General features: G+C 41.0%; 3 protein-coding genes across 6 annotated transcripts; 1 reads left to right on the top strand and 2 right to left on the bottom strand.

Moving 5' to 3' along the window:
* Positions 1–1,128: 1,128 nt before the first annotated feature.
* LOC112890048 lies at positions 1,129–5,079 on the bottom strand. Of its 4 annotated transcripts, XR_003228248.1 has the most exons (6): positions 4,688–5,079; positions 4,497–4,598; positions 3,530–3,678; positions 2,946–3,090; positions 2,242–2,303; positions 1,129–1,493 (listed from the first exon to the last, which is right to left on the bottom strand). XR_003228248.1 is itself a non-coding variant. In XM_025956877.1 (4 exons), the coding sequence occupies exons 2-4, from the start codon at positions 4,513–4,515 to the stop codon at positions 1,322–1,324; spliced, it is 336 nt and encodes a 111-aa protein (XP_025812662.1). In that variant the 5' UTR covers positions 4,516–4,631; positions 4,675–5,062; the 3' UTR covers positions 1,129–1,321. The 4 variants fall into 4 exon arrangements, 2 of the variants coding, with proteins under 2 accessions (XP_025812662.1, XP_025812660.1); XR_003228247.1 differs by having other exon boundaries at positions 1,129–2,303; positions 4,688–5,077; XM_025956877.1 differs by lacking the exons at positions 2,242–2,303; positions 3,530–3,678 and having other exon boundaries at positions 4,497–4,631; positions 4,675–5,062.
* Positions 5,080–9,116: 4,037 nt separating this feature from the next.
* Positions 9,117–12,482, top strand: LOC112891197 (agamous-like MADS-box protein AGL61). Its single transcript, XM_025958132.1, has 2 exons — positions 9,117–9,823; positions 12,157–12,482. The coding sequence occupies exon 1, from the start codon at positions 9,228–9,230 to the stop codon at positions 9,798–9,800; it is 573 nt and encodes a 190-aa protein (XP_025813917.1). The 5' UTR covers positions 9,117–9,227; the 3' UTR covers positions 9,801–9,823; positions 12,157–12,482.
* Positions 12,483–13,839: 1,357 nt separating this feature from the next.
* On the bottom strand, positions 13,840–14,790 carry LOC112890837 (agamous-like MADS-box protein AGL62). Its single transcript, XM_025957703.1, has one exon. It carries the CDS (start codon positions 14,590–14,592, stop codon positions 14,005–14,007), a length of 588 nt encoding a protein of 195 aa, XP_025813488.1. The 5' UTR covers positions 14,593–14,790; the 3' UTR covers positions 13,840–14,004.
* Between the last annotated feature and the right edge of the window lie 2,855 nt (positions 14,791–17,645).

Here is a 17,645-nt window from a genome sequence, read left to right as displayed (position 1 = left end):
CTGTAGGTGTGACTCCTAGTAGCTAGTGGTTTAGGAACCGAGAGAAGTTTCAATATAATAGTCGCATATGAGATCAAGAACATGCTAGAGTATAGTTGGTTGCATGCTCCGAGTACAAATTCTTGAAGATTCACATCATTAGGTGAATTTGATGCTACCTCACTGCAAATTAGCAATGGCTATCTTTTGTAATCCCTATCGAGAGCACGCGAGATGCGGTCATAGCTGTGGTGCCGAGCTCGCTCCCCGAGATCGTCCAGGTGTATTTGCGCGACTTATTACGTGTTTTAACTCGTCGTTTTCCTGTCACAAGAGCCGAAAACGCTAGGCAGTTTCTGCAGCCCACAGCTGCAATGCCGTCACCCTTCCTCGGCCGCTTTCCCTTCCGCGTCGCTCACGTTTCGCTGCGCGGACCGCGGAGCCCGTTGACTGCCGGGAGCCCGCTTGTCTGTTCTTGCCCACAGGATTGCCATATTGGCCGGTTTGAGCAAGATATATTGTGTTTTTTTGCCAAAAAGAACAATTTTTATAGCATTTTAGCGACTTAGTTTCCGACGAGTTCCTGCAATATTTTACATGAGTGTATATATTGTAGAAAAGATTATGAATTTCCTCACTCCATGTACAGTTCCGAAAACTAATACTACCTCTGTCCCAAAATATAGCTACTTCTAGCAAAAACAAATTTTATTTCATAGTATTAGTACTTTTGAGTTCTCAAATGGATTTTTTTTATATTCGAGATAAAAAAATTCCTTTTTGCATGCAAATTAATTATATAAGGTAAATTCAGTCATAGTCCACCCCCTCAAATTCATGATTTTACAAGAGCGATTGGCAATGCTCGTCACCATGTTCATCGCCCCTCTGGTCGGCACTATCGTCCATGTCCAACGCTAATCAGTTCATTTTGACGCTCCCCGTCCGCCTACCCCGCCTACCACACACTAATCGGATGTAGCATCGACATCCCAAGTGCTTCGCCGCACTACCATATGCCACAACCTGCTTCTCTAACTATTCCTCTATCACTCTACCACCATATGCCCATTTGCCACGGACGTTAAAAAAATTTTAATGTTAGGTTAACATAAGAAAACATGGTGTTTGAGATCACAAGATCGAATGGAGCATAGGAAAAAAAATCATGAAATCCTACTATATGTTTTACAAATGTTATTAGACTACATCAAGCATTGAAAACAATCTAGGGTGGGCGCAAAATGATAAGCGGAGCATGTTGTACGCTGATCAATAATAAAGGCAAACGTATATATCCTTTTCCTTTTCACACAAACAAGAGAAGTTATACGCTCACGCCTCACTCCATCAAAAAGCAGCCATATAGGAACACAACCAAATGGAAGGGATTCAGTAAGTGAAGGTGAAGAATCAGCTTTGTGGTGGTGCGCTCATGATCCACCCAGTTATTAGCTTGGAAGATGCTCTTGTTTGTTGCACGACTCAGCCCTCCACGATAACACCAGTCAAGCCTGCAACAATAAGGCTGAAATGTTCAAAATGAAAAATAACAAGTCTTATGGAACAGTAGATGACCTAGCATAACAGCCAAAGTTTCGATGTCAAAAGTCATCCCTCCTTTTAGTCTTTTCTACAAAAACAAATATAAGGATAACACCAGTCTATCATGTAAATTTAGTGTAGCTCATGTAAGATGACTTCATCTGGATGCTAATAAACAAACTACATACTCCCTAAGGCGCAGAATCAAATGCCAAACACTAAGCTTCAAGAGTTGAACTTTTTCACTATATATTACTGACATGTCACATAGTCCAGTCTGGAAATAAAAACCTTTACTTAATAGGAAAACGGAAATCAGAGTATTTTTTTTACAATCAAACTCCAGAATTATTGAGTGAGTTTGAACGGTTTTGAAGCTAGGATTATGAATTTTGAACAAGCAGTTCCCTTGCATCCATGATAATTCAAGAATAGTGTCAGTAGAACAAAATTGGCGAGTAAACAAGTGTCAGATTAGCATCAATTATTTTGCAGTGTGCAAAGTTTACCCAAAATTTATCCCTTTGTATACCAGTAAAAAACTTATATCATCTCAGTAAACAAATGAGACAGGATAACTGTGAGGGTTGTGCCCTATTACTGGAACCTTCTTAAAACATCTTAATGCTCTAAGAATCGGAGCAACCAATTAGGTGATGTGCCTTTGAATCAAAATAGAAATTCATTGATAGTTATTGTGATTTTACTCGCCATAACCTGTGTATGTATGCCTCCTAACAACATCTCTCTCTGCACGAAGCAATGAATGCCGTCTTCATCTAAACGGACCATAAATTCATTAGTAACCAAAATGGAGATTTTAGTAGTCAAGAAAAACATTCACTCAGTAGTACTCTGCCTTTAAACAAAGACAAGCAGTCATTTAGTCACCAAAGGCAATACCTTTCATATTCTTTTACAGATATCAAAATTTTAGAAATAAAGACCTTTTTTTTTGCTTTTAACAGATTGAAGCACAGGCTACCCGACCTCATGTGCCACGCCCAAACAAATTAAAGCTTTTCATCATACTAATTCTCTTTCACCAGCTAGAACATTTCATTATATGATGCAGTCCTGCCACCCTGATGTATTGATGTTCATTATATTTCAGCAAGGAGTGAAGAATAGAATATTATCATTTTCAGAAACCATGGTTCTCCCCCCTATCAACCCAATAGATGCAAATTAGTTCAGATAATGGTACATTGCACAGAACAGTTTCAACCATAGCGAGATGGCTATAGTCATAGCCGCATCATCATTTGATACAAAAGATAGAAATGGAAACTGGATACCATTCTCTTGTAACCATGCATCCTACAATCAGAAATATAAGTATATCTACTACTTATCAAGACAAAGTGGTTCTCCATCAGCTTTTTTAAAAACACTACTACTGATAGAGGGAGATCACTGACCTTTGTGTGGTGGGATATGAAAGCCTTGGTGAGTGGTGAAACACTTGTAATTGACCCAAACACATGTACAGGTTAGACATTTTGCTATATTCTGAAACTATTACCACATGTTTGATAGCTGGATTCAGAAATTCATCATATATTTCTGCAAACAAAAAAATGGTCACAGAATTATGAACAACATACATATTTAGAATTTAGTGAACATATGGATATTAATTTCATGCTGATACCATAAAAATGCACGGAACACTTGGCAGCTCTCTGATATAAGAGCAAGCATGCAAAGGTGTATTGGTATAAAGACATGCAAAGAGGTATTGGCATAAGATTGCTAGTAGAACAAACTATACTTTTCAGTCATCAGATATGCAAAAGAGCTACTGGTAAAAGACTGCTAACAGAAGTACTGGATTTTCCATACGCAATTTTGACTATGCAACTATCTATTGTATTGTTCACACTTTGCTGAACTACGGCACCCTGAAAGCTCATGTATCTTAAGTGACACATTTGTTCAGATGTAGCCCTGGTTGCCCAGGTATATTTTTTGGTATTATAAAACAAAAGAGAGAGTAAGTTACCATTCAGATTCAGCCATGAACAGTGATGACGACAGGTAGTTGTCATTATTTTTAAGCTTTCCCAGTCTCATTTTACAGAACATTAATCTTTCGAGCTCCATGAGAATTCCAGTAACATGTCAATAAGATAAGTGTGGCTTTTGCATTACCTAATATCAAACAATCATAACTGAGAAATGAAATGATTTGCCACCCGGAAACAAACAAATACAAGTACAACCTATTCTCCCAATTCAGTGTCTCATGTATTCAGCAGTGATAAAAATTGAGAGTGCTAAAAATGTTAGCTGGATTCCATTAACGCAGACAGACAATCAATAGTATGGTGTACTCTCTCAGAGATCATCCACCCAACATCAAATTGTCCTCAAAAAACTGGGGCCTCGAAAAATATATAGGGTTATAGCAAAAATTCGACATTATGATCCTTCACAGATAATTCAGAACTGTATACACTCCCAAATTATCCTTTGGACATCAAATCTAGCCCACAAACACCACCAACCTCGCACGAAAATTGTACCAAAATTGTAAATGCTAACCGCCCAAAAGACCCAATCTTTGTGACTTAAAATCCAAATTCAGCACTGCCAAAGCTATAAAATCGCGAAGATAGCAATTCAAACGGCCTCCATGCCAGTAACATGACTCACTATGCTCAATGCACAGCAGCCACCACCACGAGAACACTGCACAGATGGATGCATGAGGCAGAAACAAACAGATTTACACATATCCAATGAGTTTCTATCCACACGGCTTGGTTTACAGTGGCATGATGAGCAAATACTTGGTTCAGTACAACAATGCAACTGGATCAACATGTACGGAAGCTGAACATGATCTGGATTAACATGTATGGGCCAGCCTGATGATTCACCCCCTAAGTTGGATTGGCCTAAAAATCGAATTGAATGGATTGATTCGGCCAGAAAATTTTGAGTGTATTGGATCGGCCAGAACTCACCATCAATTGGATCGGCCATGGATTGAATCGGCTAGAAAATAGCATCGGCCAGGATCGCCAAAAATCTTCGTCCATGGATTGAAGAATCACACATGAACAGAGCTGGATAAGACAAGCAGAGGAAGGGGGTTGAAGTAGAGGAACCAGCACCTGCGCGAGCAGAGGAAGGGGGTTGAAGCAGAAGCGAGTACCTGCTCAATGTGGCCCTACGGGAAGACGGGAAGTTGAAGACGAGGTCGCCCAGGCGCGGAACGGTGACGTCCGTGGGCGGAGATCCGCGGCCCGCGGCGGCGCGGAGGCCCGTCAATCCGCACGACTGGAGGTCGGCGGTTCCGGTTCGAGTGGTGGCGTCGTTGGGCGACCGGCCGGGGGCGGAGAGAGGTCGGAGATCCATGCGCAGCGAGCGGCGGATTAGCTCCGGGTGTATGTATAATTTATGATGGATCTACAAGTGGAAGATCATTAATCTTTTTTCTTCCCATGTTTCAATTCCCTCTCCACTTTAAACCATCCATTAAGGGTGTGGATCAGGCGTCCTTATCGTCTGATCCCCATCCCCTCTCGTTGGCACTGATCTATTTGTCACTCTGACAATCACCATCCGTCGAGTTAAGATCAAGGCCCCGCGTCAGCCTGTGTCCAGGATGCAAATATGAATGCGGATATTCGAAATATCCGATATCCATATTTGTATTTAAATTTAATATGGTTGTAAAGTGGATTTATTCGAATCTTATTTTTATTATTTTTCTCTATCGGATTCCATATCCATATTCGATAATATCGGACTCTATCCGTATCTATTTTCAATAAAACTATTTAAAAAGATATATTTATTTTTTATAATCAATATTATTAAATTTTATAATAAAGATATAAAAAAATTAAGTTTTCTTGTAAATATTCTTATTTTATCTATTTAAGGGTGAGATTACTTTTATATTTTTTATTATATATTAATAAAAATTATTTATATGTTTATCGAAAATATATTTTAATTTCTACTTTTATTTTTTATGTATTTATTTATTAAAATATTTGTTGTTAAATAAGCTATTTTTATTAGCTATCTTTATTATATTATCATACTTTACTTTATAAATGTATAATAATTTTATATTTTAAAACTATCAATAAAAAATAGCTAAATATTATTCTATATATCGAGTAAATATCTGAATTCAAATCTGAATTCGAAATATCCATTTTGCATTCGTATTTGAGAATATTTAAATTTATATTCGAATTTAAATTAAAATATGGTAAAAGGTGCTATCCAAATCCGATTTTATACGTATCCGATTTGCTTTTATTTTCGGACGTCTGAAATCGAGTGACTACGCTTGCGGCCTAGATGTAGGCTATGTTTGGATCCACCCCCAAATGGCAAAAGGGCAAATAGCAAAATTTTTGCTCCTGTCACATCAGATGTTTGGACGCTAATTAGAAGTATTAAATATAGTTTAATTAAAAAACTAATTATATGGATGAGTACTAAATAACGAGACGAATCTATTAAGCCTAATTAATCCATAATTAGTAAAATTACGGTAGCATTTGCCCTTCTGCACTTTGGGGTGTTTGGATCCAAAAATACAAAAAAATGTAAAAGAGAAAAAGTTTTACACTTTCTCTTTCTTTTTCCCATTCATCCAAATATGGCCGCAAATATGGCCGTAGTTAGAGGACTGGATGCTACGACGGTTACGTGTGCGAGCTGACCAGCGGCCTGCGCAGCAAGACGAGCAATAACTGCAGTGGTTCATGATAAGGTGTCAGGTCATCTCCATCGTCTCATACCCCATCACTCCACATTCATCGGTGTTGGAGCCTTATTTTCACATCGTAACCCACCCTCCCGAGATCAATGGGATCCATGCGAGGTTTGCTGTTTCCAAACAAAGACTAACATAGAAAAAATCTACTCCACCCATCATTTCCCTATCCCAACCTTTATTTCTTAAATAATAGTGGTGGGAACGTCGCGACGTAGCCAGATGGAGGCGGATGGCTTTGGGGCAGAGGGAAGCAAGGCGGACGGTAAGTGGAAATAGAAAATATTCTCCTGCCGGAAAACGACGAATAGGTGAGCACGATTAGATCCCGTTATCGTAAAATTTTTTATATTGGTGATGGATTTGGTAAGCTTCTGGAACACTTCCATCTCCAAAATAATAATTTTTTAGTGGATATAAATAATCTGCTGAAACTGTGGAGTATCTCTAGCCAGACCCATCAAAATACCTAATTAAGTTATCCGACCACCGATAGGTTCTCGGGGAACTTACTGGTACTGGGAGTGTGGCTGATATTAGTTGTAATATGCTGGATATAAATAATCTGTTGGAACTGTAGTTGACATTGGTTGTAATGGTGATGGCAACGGGTAAAATCCGCGCGGATACTATGTAAATTCGTACCCGCATACTAAAATCCGTGCCCGCATCCGCGCCCGCAACCCGCTATGGGCACGAAATGACGCCCATAACTGCTATCCGCAGATATCCGCGTACCCGTGGGCACACCCGTATACCCGCAAACTTTAGAAAATCAAGCACACATTACATTTCAACAGCAAATAAACACCATTAATTTAAGAAAATAAATAAATCTAAGCATATAAATGAATTAGTCTCATACATGAATACATGATACATCACACGTTTACATAAACCCTAAATGAAGTCGGTTTAGAATCCATATGTCAGCCGCTAAATCGGGTTTGGAGGGTTTACGGATGCGGATATTATTTTTTCAAACCCGTTAGCAGATATCCGTCAGATTTAATATTGTACCCACGCCAGCGCCCGCGGGTATAAATACAAACCCGTATCCGCGCCCGTCGGATTTGCTATCTACGGGCACGCGGATATTTTATAGCCGTTGCCATCATTACACCGGGAGTATCCACCGATAGGCGTTGAGGTTCTGGTGGCCAGCGATTGTGCTGTGTCCAAAAATCCGAGAGCATAGATCCTGGCCTCATTTCAGAAATTGCATAGGTGCAATAGATGGAACACATATTGAAGTCATTGCTCCACCATCTGAGCAGGCAGTGCATATGAATCGACATGGATATTGCAGTCAGAATGTTATGGCTGTTTGTGATTTTGATATGAGGTTCACATTTGTGGTAGTGGGATGGCCTGGGTCCGCTCATGATACTCGCATATGGAGGGACACTGTGTTCAATAAATACAAAAATAATTTTCCACATCCTCCCGACGGAAGTACTATCTTGTTGACTCAGGTTACCCAAATAGAAAGGGCTATCTAGCACCTTATAAAGGTCAAAGGTACCACATCACAGAATTTCAAAATGCTGGCCAACCAATTGGGTTGAAGGAGTTGTTCAACCATGCTCACTCATCGCTTAGAAATATTATTGAGCGTTCATTTGGGGTGCTCAAAATGAAATGGCGCATTCTTTTAAAAATGCCAAGCTACCCAATGGAGAAGCAATCAAAGATTATAATTGCTTGCATGGCGTTGCACAACTTTATTAGAGATAGCAATTTGAGTGATAATGACTTTGATACACTTGCATCTGATGAGACATAAGTTGATGGGGATGCGGGAACTAGTACTAGTAATGTTGGTGATGAGCAAGATATGGGAGATGTACGAGATGCTATTGCGCAAGCATTGGCTGGAGGATATTCATAATGTAATTTGCGCAAAAAAATGATGTAATGACACTCTATTATCTAATTTATAATTATGTTATCTAATTTATAATTAAGTTATCATTATCTTTTTTAAGAGTAATTTATGATTAATTGTTTGATATATTTATGTTCTTAATAATTCTATTGTTATTCTGTTATAAAAATAAATAAATATATATCTGTACATAAGAAATACATGTATTCAGTAAACAGCAAGGTTATTTCAGTCATTTCTCACTTCATACAGGATTTCAGCCCATTCAATAAGCAGTCTGCCAAACAGATAACTTCTGTGACCAGCTGCTTCTTTAACAAGCTGCTTCTCAGACCAGCTAGCCACCAGCTGGCTTCAGAATAAGTTTCAGCTGTGCCAAACAGGCCCATATGTTGATGGGGATGCGGGAACTAGTACTAGTAATGTTGGTGATGAGCAAGATATGGGAGATGTACGAGATGCTATTGCGCAAGCATTGGCTGGAGGATATTCATAATGTAATTTGCGCAAAAAATGATGTAATGACACTCTATTATCTAATTTATAATTATGTTATCTAATTTATAATTAAGTTATCATTATCTTTTTTAAGAGTAATTTATGATTAATTTTTTGATATATTTATGTTCTTAATAATTCTATTGTTATTCTATTATAAAAATAAATAAATATATATCTGTACATAAGAAATACATGTATTCAGTAAACAGCAAGGTTATTTTAGTCATTTCTCACTTCATACAGGATTTCAGCCCATTCAATAAACAGTCTGCCAAACAGATAACTTCTGAGACCAGCTGCTTCTTTAATAAGCTGCTTCTCAGACCAGCTAGCCACCAGCTGGTTTCAGAATAAATTTCAGCTGTGCCAAAAGGAACGAAACTATTCCAGTTAAAAAAAAAGTCATCCGAGCACCACCGTTCGCAACTAGGCACGAACTTGTTTCGAGCAGGACGCGATCGTTTTCCATTTCTGCCCCCACCCTTTCTTCTTCCCGTGGGGCCGTAGCCGTACTCAGCATCCAAAAACCCCAGCCGCATTCCATTCCTCTACCCCACCTATTCCGCGATGGCCAAGGAGCTCCGCCCCTTCGACAACGAGGACCAGCGCCGGCACAGCTTCCGGAAGCGCCGCCCCACCCTATTCGGCATGGCTCACGACCTCTCCGAGGAATTCGGCGCCCATGTCGCCGTCATCGCCTTCTCCCCCGCCGGCGAACCCCACGCCTTCTGCGCGCCCACCGCGGACTCCGTCCTCCGCACCTACCTCCCCGCCGCCGACGGGCTGCTTCCCAACCCCACTCCCCATTCCCCTTTCCCTGGCTCCGCCGCCGGCGTCGGCGCCGAGACGGCGGGGGAGGCCGCGGCCCGTGTGGCCGGGATGAGGCGGGAGGTGGACGAGACCAAGGCTATGGTCGCGGAGGAGTGGGCGCGGGTGGCTGCCGCCAGGGAGAAGGTCAGGGCGGCACAAGGGGCCGCGCAGAAGCAGAACTGGTGGGAGGTGGACGTGGAGGCCCTCGGGGAGGAGGAGCTTCCGGTGTTCATGAGGGCGCTCGAGATGTTCAAGGCCGAGGTTCAGGAACGCATCGACGCGATGGCATCAGCCCGGATGTCGCTGCCGAGGGAGAAGAAGCGGCAGTAGACAGTAGTGATCGCATCTATCAGGTTAATCCTCACTCGTCTAATCAAGCGATCAGCTTAGTACTTTCACTAATGGAACGACTAACTAGTATTTGGCCTTTTGGGAATTGCGTAGCCTTATTTAGTGGCATATGAGATCATGAACGCGGTGCCTATCTTGTTTTGCTCATTGCTTTTAGTGCCATTCAGATTGCAAGGATTCTGGTTTGGTGAATTTTTCTGCTACCTTTACTTACTGCAGTCTTGTCTTTCGTAGTTTCTGTGCCTAAACAGAAATGCGTATGAATATGATATGATCAGGAATGCTGTGCTTGAACAAATTATTGCTTTATCTGTTTTGCTGATTTATTCTGCTGGGGGCAAACTGAAATCGTTTGGTTTTCATGCTGTTGATCAACTTAACTCAGAAAGCCATTCTGGTTACTTTGTTTCTGAGTTATAGCTTTCCCATTTTGTGAATTCGCAGTAGTTATATTGCTCTGTCGACATTTTCGGTACTAGTGTAAGTCCCATTGCAAGAACAAGTTCTAGTCTTGCCAAAGATATAATCAGTCCACATACAAGTGTGGAAACATGAGTTTCCTCTGTGTCCACTTCAAAAGAAATAGGTGTTCTAATATTAATAACTTGAAATAACACTATCGTGTTACGTTTAACTAATAACAAAAATTAGTTCCAGCTTCTTCTATCAAAAGGGTCACGTATTGTTTTATTATTTATTTTGGATTTGTCATAATTGCTAGATGAATATTTTATAAGTCAAGTTACGTCGTAATCTTGCCAATTCATGGGTTTCAAAAGTGGTTGGTAACAGTTCTGTGGTTGTGCCATGTAGTGTTGTATGCGTTAGATGCCACCACGGTTGATTTGCCTTTTGTGGCTTTGATATATGACAACTGTTAATGTTTCCACTATTCAAACTGCCTACTAGCTCTAACAACTTTGTGAACCAATGCTATTGGTAACCTCTCCTATAAGAAATGCTTGCTTGTACTTTCTGTATCCCTACGTCGTATTAGCTCTATCAACATATCACCCTGCAACCTTGTACATTAGTAATGCTGCCAAAATTAGCAGATTCAATTACTGGAATATGACCAATAGTAGTTTGATAGATCGGCTACATTGTGACATGGCCACTTTAGCTGACGCCACACAGATCCTATATTCCTATGTCGATTGAGAGAACCCAATGTCATCAAACAATCCACGTACATGCACCAAACTACATCCAGATCGCAGGGCTTCTAGTTTGGTGAATTTTGCTGCTGAGTTTATTTACTGCAATCTTGTCTTTTGTAATCCTTGTGGATAAACACAAATGCATCTGAATATGATATGATCAGGAACGCTGGTGAGAACAAATTGTTGCTTGGTATTATTGTCTTATCAGTTAAGCTGATTTGTCATGCTGTTGACCTACAGAAGTCAGAAAGCCATTGTGGGTACTTTGTTTCTGAATTAAAACTTTTCCATTTTGTGATTTGACAGTATCTATATTGTTCCATTGTCATGTTCAGTACTATTATTAGATATTACTAGTGTAACTCCCATTACAAGTAACTAGTGCTTAGTTGTGCCAAAGATCTAACTAATCCACATAAAAATGTAGATAGCATGAATCATCACCAACTCGCTACCAATAACATTTTAAATTCCTATTCTGCATGGAATACTTCTGACAGAACCTTCTTTTATTTTGTTGATGTGCATAGTTTCTCAGCGACTGTTGTCATGGTGAAGTTTTGCTTTTAAGAAAATAAAAATGAAATTTGAACATGTACCAGATAATTCTGAAATTGAGATCATGTATTGGCATTTTCTACTGATGATCTCGTAGGCTATATATTTTGGATTGAACTGTGTGAAAACATACTTTTGCAAAGCAGCAATGCTCTGCATTATAAAATTAATGCACACCAGATTATATTACCTCTTGTTTTTTCTGCAGATCATGATCCATCATCTGTCTGCATCTTTCATCATGCATACTACTTATACAGTGAAATGCCTGTTTCTGTGCTAGGTCTGAATGAATGCAACAAAATGCCTTTCTCTTATCCTTTTTATGTTATTATATTATGCCTGCAACTAGATACCCGAAAATTATTTCTTCTAAATGCCTGTAATGAAGCTAAGGGTATACTGATTAATTCTGATACTTTTGACCTGCCATTCAGTGTGTCAACTCATTTTTAAAGATTCATCAGATGTTTATTCTAAGTTTGCTAAAAGCAACTACACTGTATATGGTCCTTCCCATGCACATGAAAAACTCTGTTAAAAAAAATTAATAATTTGAGGCTCCATTATCTCTGTTCTTGTGCTGAGTTCTGAGGTGCTTCAATTGTTTGCAGGGATTTTGACAAGCACCAAGAGTGGTCCAATGCCCGAAGAGATGACCTATTGAAGGAATAATAAATTGGTCAGCGCTTGTTTAGGCCTAGTGTCTTGATATGTTACTAGAGTCAGGCGAGTGACTCAAGTTTGCTATTTCTCTGAGACTCTTAGTGCTTGTTGCTTGCTGTCATTTGGACATACTGTCAAAAAAGTTTATTCACTCGATCCTCTCTGTCTCTGTTTTTCTTTTGAACAATTCGGGGTTGGATTACACTGAATTCTCAGCAGGCATACCTGAGCGAGATTACAGGAGCCAAAGCTCTAAGCTCTCTGTCTCTGTTCTTGAGCTGAGTTCTGAGGTGCTCCAATTGTTTGCAGGGATTTCGTCATATAGCGCTAATAGCACTCCTTTTGCCACTTTAGTTTTCTTGTCAATAATCTTTGTGTAGGCTCCCCTGCACATAATAACCTAAACTTTTCTGCGTATTCTTTCCTGTATTTGAAGTTTCACTCGCATGTACCGAAATAGCTGCACATGCAACCTTTACTGCTCGTGAGTGGTGGGGTTCCCATGTGACCGGGGGCCAAATGGGATGGAGGTAGTCCATGCTGATGAGAGCAACAAGAACGAGGTGAATGGGGATGGGGTCGCCCTGTGGCTGTGGGATGCAAAGGTGGACCTCTTCGATGAGGTCGTCCAGCAGGCAGCAGCACTGGTGAGGGCGCAGAGCTGGTTCCATGATGATAAGGTTTTGGTAGGGAGGGTGATTTTCAGGAGAGCTGTGAGAGGGATGAGACGTAGCGGGTCGAATGGCGGTGGGTCGTGGAGCGAGAGAGGATTGGAGAAATTTGTGAGTTTTTTTGCTCATCAAAGTTTGCTTTGCCAGTTTACTTAGAATGCCACTTTCTATGTTGCCATGTTGCTAAGTTGCCACTACTTTTATCCTTGGTCTTAGCTGTCGTGGTCTTGCCTCCTTCATTTCCATCTTATTTCTATGTCTCCATCCTGGCAACTAATTATATAGAGGCGCCATCATCACTGGAGGTCTTCAATCAAACTATGGCGGGTGCTGTTACTTGGTTTTTTTTACGTTCCATATTTACGTATTGTATTTAAATTTCGCAATTTCCCCTCCTTAGAATGGCCTTATGTATTTCTATTTGCTTCTCTTCCCCAAAAGAGAGGTTCCATATGATCCAGTTCCTGTCTGTATTGAACAAAACGTCCCAATGCAAATAGCAAGGCAGAAATGTCAATCATGGTTCTTCCTTCTAAATTCGTCACAGCCATGAAAATTACGTTTCCGCTTACAGGAGCCATTGTCTTGGAGGTGGGGTCCTACTCCAAGTCGGACGCGGTAAGTTTTTTTCAGAAAAAAGTGCGGTGCTTAATTATTCTTGCATATCAGTAACGGGTCCCAAACTCCTAATTAAGGAAAGCCTGGACAAGACTCACTCCTGTGTGGAGCATGCTGTTCCTCCAGTCCAGGGTTCGAAGGACTATTATTCGAGCCCTGGACTGAGCATCGCTTAGTCATGAAATCACGGTTGTTACCGCGCGTGCAAGACTGAAAGAGGTTTTGAATCATCATAGGAAGATTGCTGTGTGGCGCACACGGTTTCGATCGATCGGCAAGCATCACAAAAGTCTTCGAAATCTCGGTTGTAAGCAAATTTCTGTTGGCTTGATAGACGAACGATACGTATGTAATGTAGTGCACCCGAGCAGTAATACTAACCCATAAGCTAGCTAACCTGAGTAGTACTATTACTCAGCACGTAAATAAAACATTTTAAGCTAGCAAAGAGGCTCCGTAATTGAATCGAATTACCCAGCAATTAATGCGACTGCCCCTACTCCGGCCCTACGGATGCCACGCCGCCGGCGCAACCGCCGGCGGAGCAGAGGTCCGCAGCTTGTCTGCTTCGCGTTGCACGATCTCCCTGATCCGCTGCAGCGCCCTGGCGAACTCTGGCAGCTCCGCCTCCCCGAGCGCCTCGACGTCGGCCTCCCACCAGAACGGCTTTCCGGCCGCCTCCGCGGCCTGCTGCACCTTCTCCCCGACGGCCCTCATCCAATCCTTCTCCGCCTTCACGAGCGCCTCTGCCTCCTCGTCGGCGCCCGCGGGGAGGAGGAGGCCCACCTCGTCGCCGGGGAGCGGGGCGAAGCGGCGGAGGACGTGGTCGTCGGAGGGCGTGCCCATGGCGAACACGTTGCCGCCGCGGGAGGGCCTGCCGCCCGCCGTCGGAGGCTGGGGCTGCTCCTCTTTCTTGGAGAAGATGGCGACGGCGACGTGCGCGCCGCAGAGGAGCTGGAGCTCGGAGCACTTCTTGAAAATCCCGCCCTTGCGCTTGCACAGCGTGACATGGCGTTTCTCCTTGTCCTCGATGCGGCGGATCTCGATTTTCTGCCGCCCCTTGCTCGTCTTCTTGCCCGGCTTCACCATCGTCATTGCCAGCGGCCGCTGCTCTGCTTGGAGCTACCTCTCTGCTTCGATGGAGACCAAGGACAAGGATGGCAATGCCATGGCAGGAGGGAGGCCCGGGTCTATAAGTAGAGGCGAGCTGCCAAAAAAATATACTCGAAGTGGTAAATTCGAGTGTGCCACGGTAGGGGTCGGGAGAGGCGGCGGCAGAGGTCGAGACTGCGTCGGACGCGGGGTAATTTTCCCTGATTTGGAAGGGGAGGATCCGCAGAGATCGTCTGCATCGACCTGCTGCCGTAATAATTAATGGATGTTGAAGAAGTCTCGAAAATGTTTCTTGGAGAGGGCTGACCTACCATATAGACATGTTGTACATATGTACACCTAAATATTTAACAATTTTTTTTGATAACATACGTACATGATGTCGAATTACATTAGTGAAAATGAATCATCTTATCCAAAAACCTCCTAGCATTATCTTGTATTAGACTCGTGGTTTTGTGGATGATGTGCGCGTTGGACCAAAATATTGATGCAATTGCTGAAATATATCTAGATTGGAGCCGATTATTGGTGCGCCTGTAAGTCTACATCCACGAATGGTCGAGAATATTCTGCTGCATGAAAAATTAATCAATTTATCAATTTATCTCTGCTATATTCTGTTGCATGAAATATAGCTAGAAAAAATTAATCAATTTATCTCTGCTATATAGGATATTCTGTTGCATGAAAAATCCTTGTTAAGGTTTTCTTGTAGTGTTTCATATTATGTAATTTTTTATGTCTAGAAATTCATTAAAGTTTGCTTAGATTGTGTGTGATTTTTGGTCGAGTTTTGTACCTTCAAAAGGATTTTGATGTCTATTGAAATACTACTTAAAGATTAGATGTCAAACCTAGGGTAAAGTCACATGGTACTTTGGCAAAATATGGGCAAATCCTATGGGTAAACTCATCTTTTTATATTTGATTTGAGACCGTTAAGTTCTCTTAACAGAGTAGGGGCAATCTCTGCCTTCACTTTGGAAAAACAAAGGGTAAAATCACCAAATCCAGAAAGATGAGGGCAAATTCACCGTTTGCCACAAAAGAGCAAGAACACAAATCCTCCATGATATTTTGTGCTAATATTTCATAAAAAATCCAATATCTATAAGCGCTACTAAATAATATAGGTCATATTGCTGCGCTGAGCTATAGGATGACGATACTATAAATGGCATATCGTATATGCATGATTATATACTTTGTGACCTAATAAGCATCAAGGGAAAACAATTCACATCGCATATATACTTGAGTTGAATAAATGCTTGATAGCATTGTGGCCTGTGGGGACTAAGGGGGCTTTTTGTTTTTGCTAATGTCTGCCTTGCTAACGCGAGGGTGAGCTAGTTGGGTTGAGTTAACCTAAGCCAAGGAAGTCACATCGCATTTTTTATATTGAAACATGACAAAAAGTTGACCTAAAACTTGTAGCCGGATGTTAGGGCTACAAGATCGGTATTCAAGGTTGGGTAATTGGATGCAAGGATTTGTGGATTGAGACAGTAAAAGTTGAGGAAAACTCATGTTCAAGTGCATAGGTGAAGTTTCTTTGTAATTTAACAAACTTGGGGTAGCTTTTTAATTGTATTAGAGTTTGAATTACATGTGCTTAACACATCTACGGTGTAGAGCAAGAATAGGGCTACCACATTTGTTCTTGGTTTTGATCAAGTGTTTAGCAAAAATAAAAGATTAGAACACCTGAACATTAGGGTTCAAACATGAAATCAAGTGCTTCTAATTTTTGAATTAAGGTTCAAAACATGTGTTTGACTGCATTTTTGAACAATGAAACTCAGCTTTGACACAACCATAATATAACTAGATTAAAGTTCATAGATTACAATACAACTTTTACATTGGGAAACAGTGGAGTGTTTAGTCAAAAATTAATTTAATTAAGCCCCTAAGTATAGGTTCTCTGCAGATTTTCAAAAAATTGAGTTGGGTTTTAACTCAGAATTTGATCATATGTTGGGTTTTGAAAAGTTGTTTAGCCACACAAATTGAATTATTTGATATCACTGGTATATTTCCATTATTTTTAACTATTTTCCTTATTTTGGTATTTTTCTTAATTTTTAGTTCCCAAAATTAGTAAAGTACTTCATAAAATGCAATTAAATAGCAAGGTCATTATCACATGTGGAAAAAGATTTAAAATGCAATTATGCATGCTTGATTAATGCTAATGGCCTAGCTAAGCATGTGATTAAGACCAAAGGGGTTACAAGCCCCCAACCCCAAAGAACCTCAACTTGAGATTCAAAACCCCAAAGATTCATGTGCCGATAGAACTAAGGTAGAGAGTACTAATTGTGGACGTACCTTAGTTGGTGTTAAGGAATTCAGAATATTTAAAATTGAGAAAATCCTCTTGTTCCTTACTAGCTTCTTCTTCGGAGTGCTTACTCAACTAGATTTTATTTAACTTTATAACCTGGCTTCTAGTGACTCAGTTCTTTTGGTCAAGGATCTTGATTGGATGTTCACAATATATACGTGAGATCATGCTCGATTTGGATCGAGTTAGACTCAACTGCTTCAGTTGGCACTCTAAGGCACTTGTTGAGTTGGGAGATATGGAAGGTGCTATGAAATGAAGATAGATTAGGTGGAAGTGCTAGTCGGTAAGCCACAAGACCTCATCTTTTGATAATTGGAAAAGGCTTGACGTATGATGGTAGCTTTCCCTTTATCCCAAAACGCTGAATACCCTTCATGGGTGATACTCCGAGGAGGACTTCATAATCCACTTCAAAGACTAAAGAGCAACACCTTTTATCTGCATAACTCTTCCGATGAGATTTTTGAGGCCTCAAGGTTTTCCTATGTGCATACCCCTTCGTTTTATTTTTTTTGGCTAGTCTCTTCCTCCCTCGGTCTCCTCTCCTCCTGCTTCCTCTCTGCGATGCAACTGGCATTGACGTTGTTGCCTCTCCCACCGCGCCCCACCGGCCAGCACTTTGCTTTGCCAGAACCCCACCTCCTCTCAGCCGCTGGCACCCATGGCCGGAACAGCGCTT

This window comes from Panicum hallii, chromosome 4 (assembly GCF_002211085.1).
Source record: "Panicum hallii strain FIL2 chromosome 4, PHallii_v3.1, whole genome shotgun sequence".
NCBI lineage: Eukaryota > Viridiplantae > Streptophyta > Magnoliopsida > Poales > Poaceae > Panicum > Panicum hallii.
The sequence above is the reverse complement of the archived record's forward strand: the minus strand, read 5'-3'. Positions and strand labels throughout refer to the sequence as shown.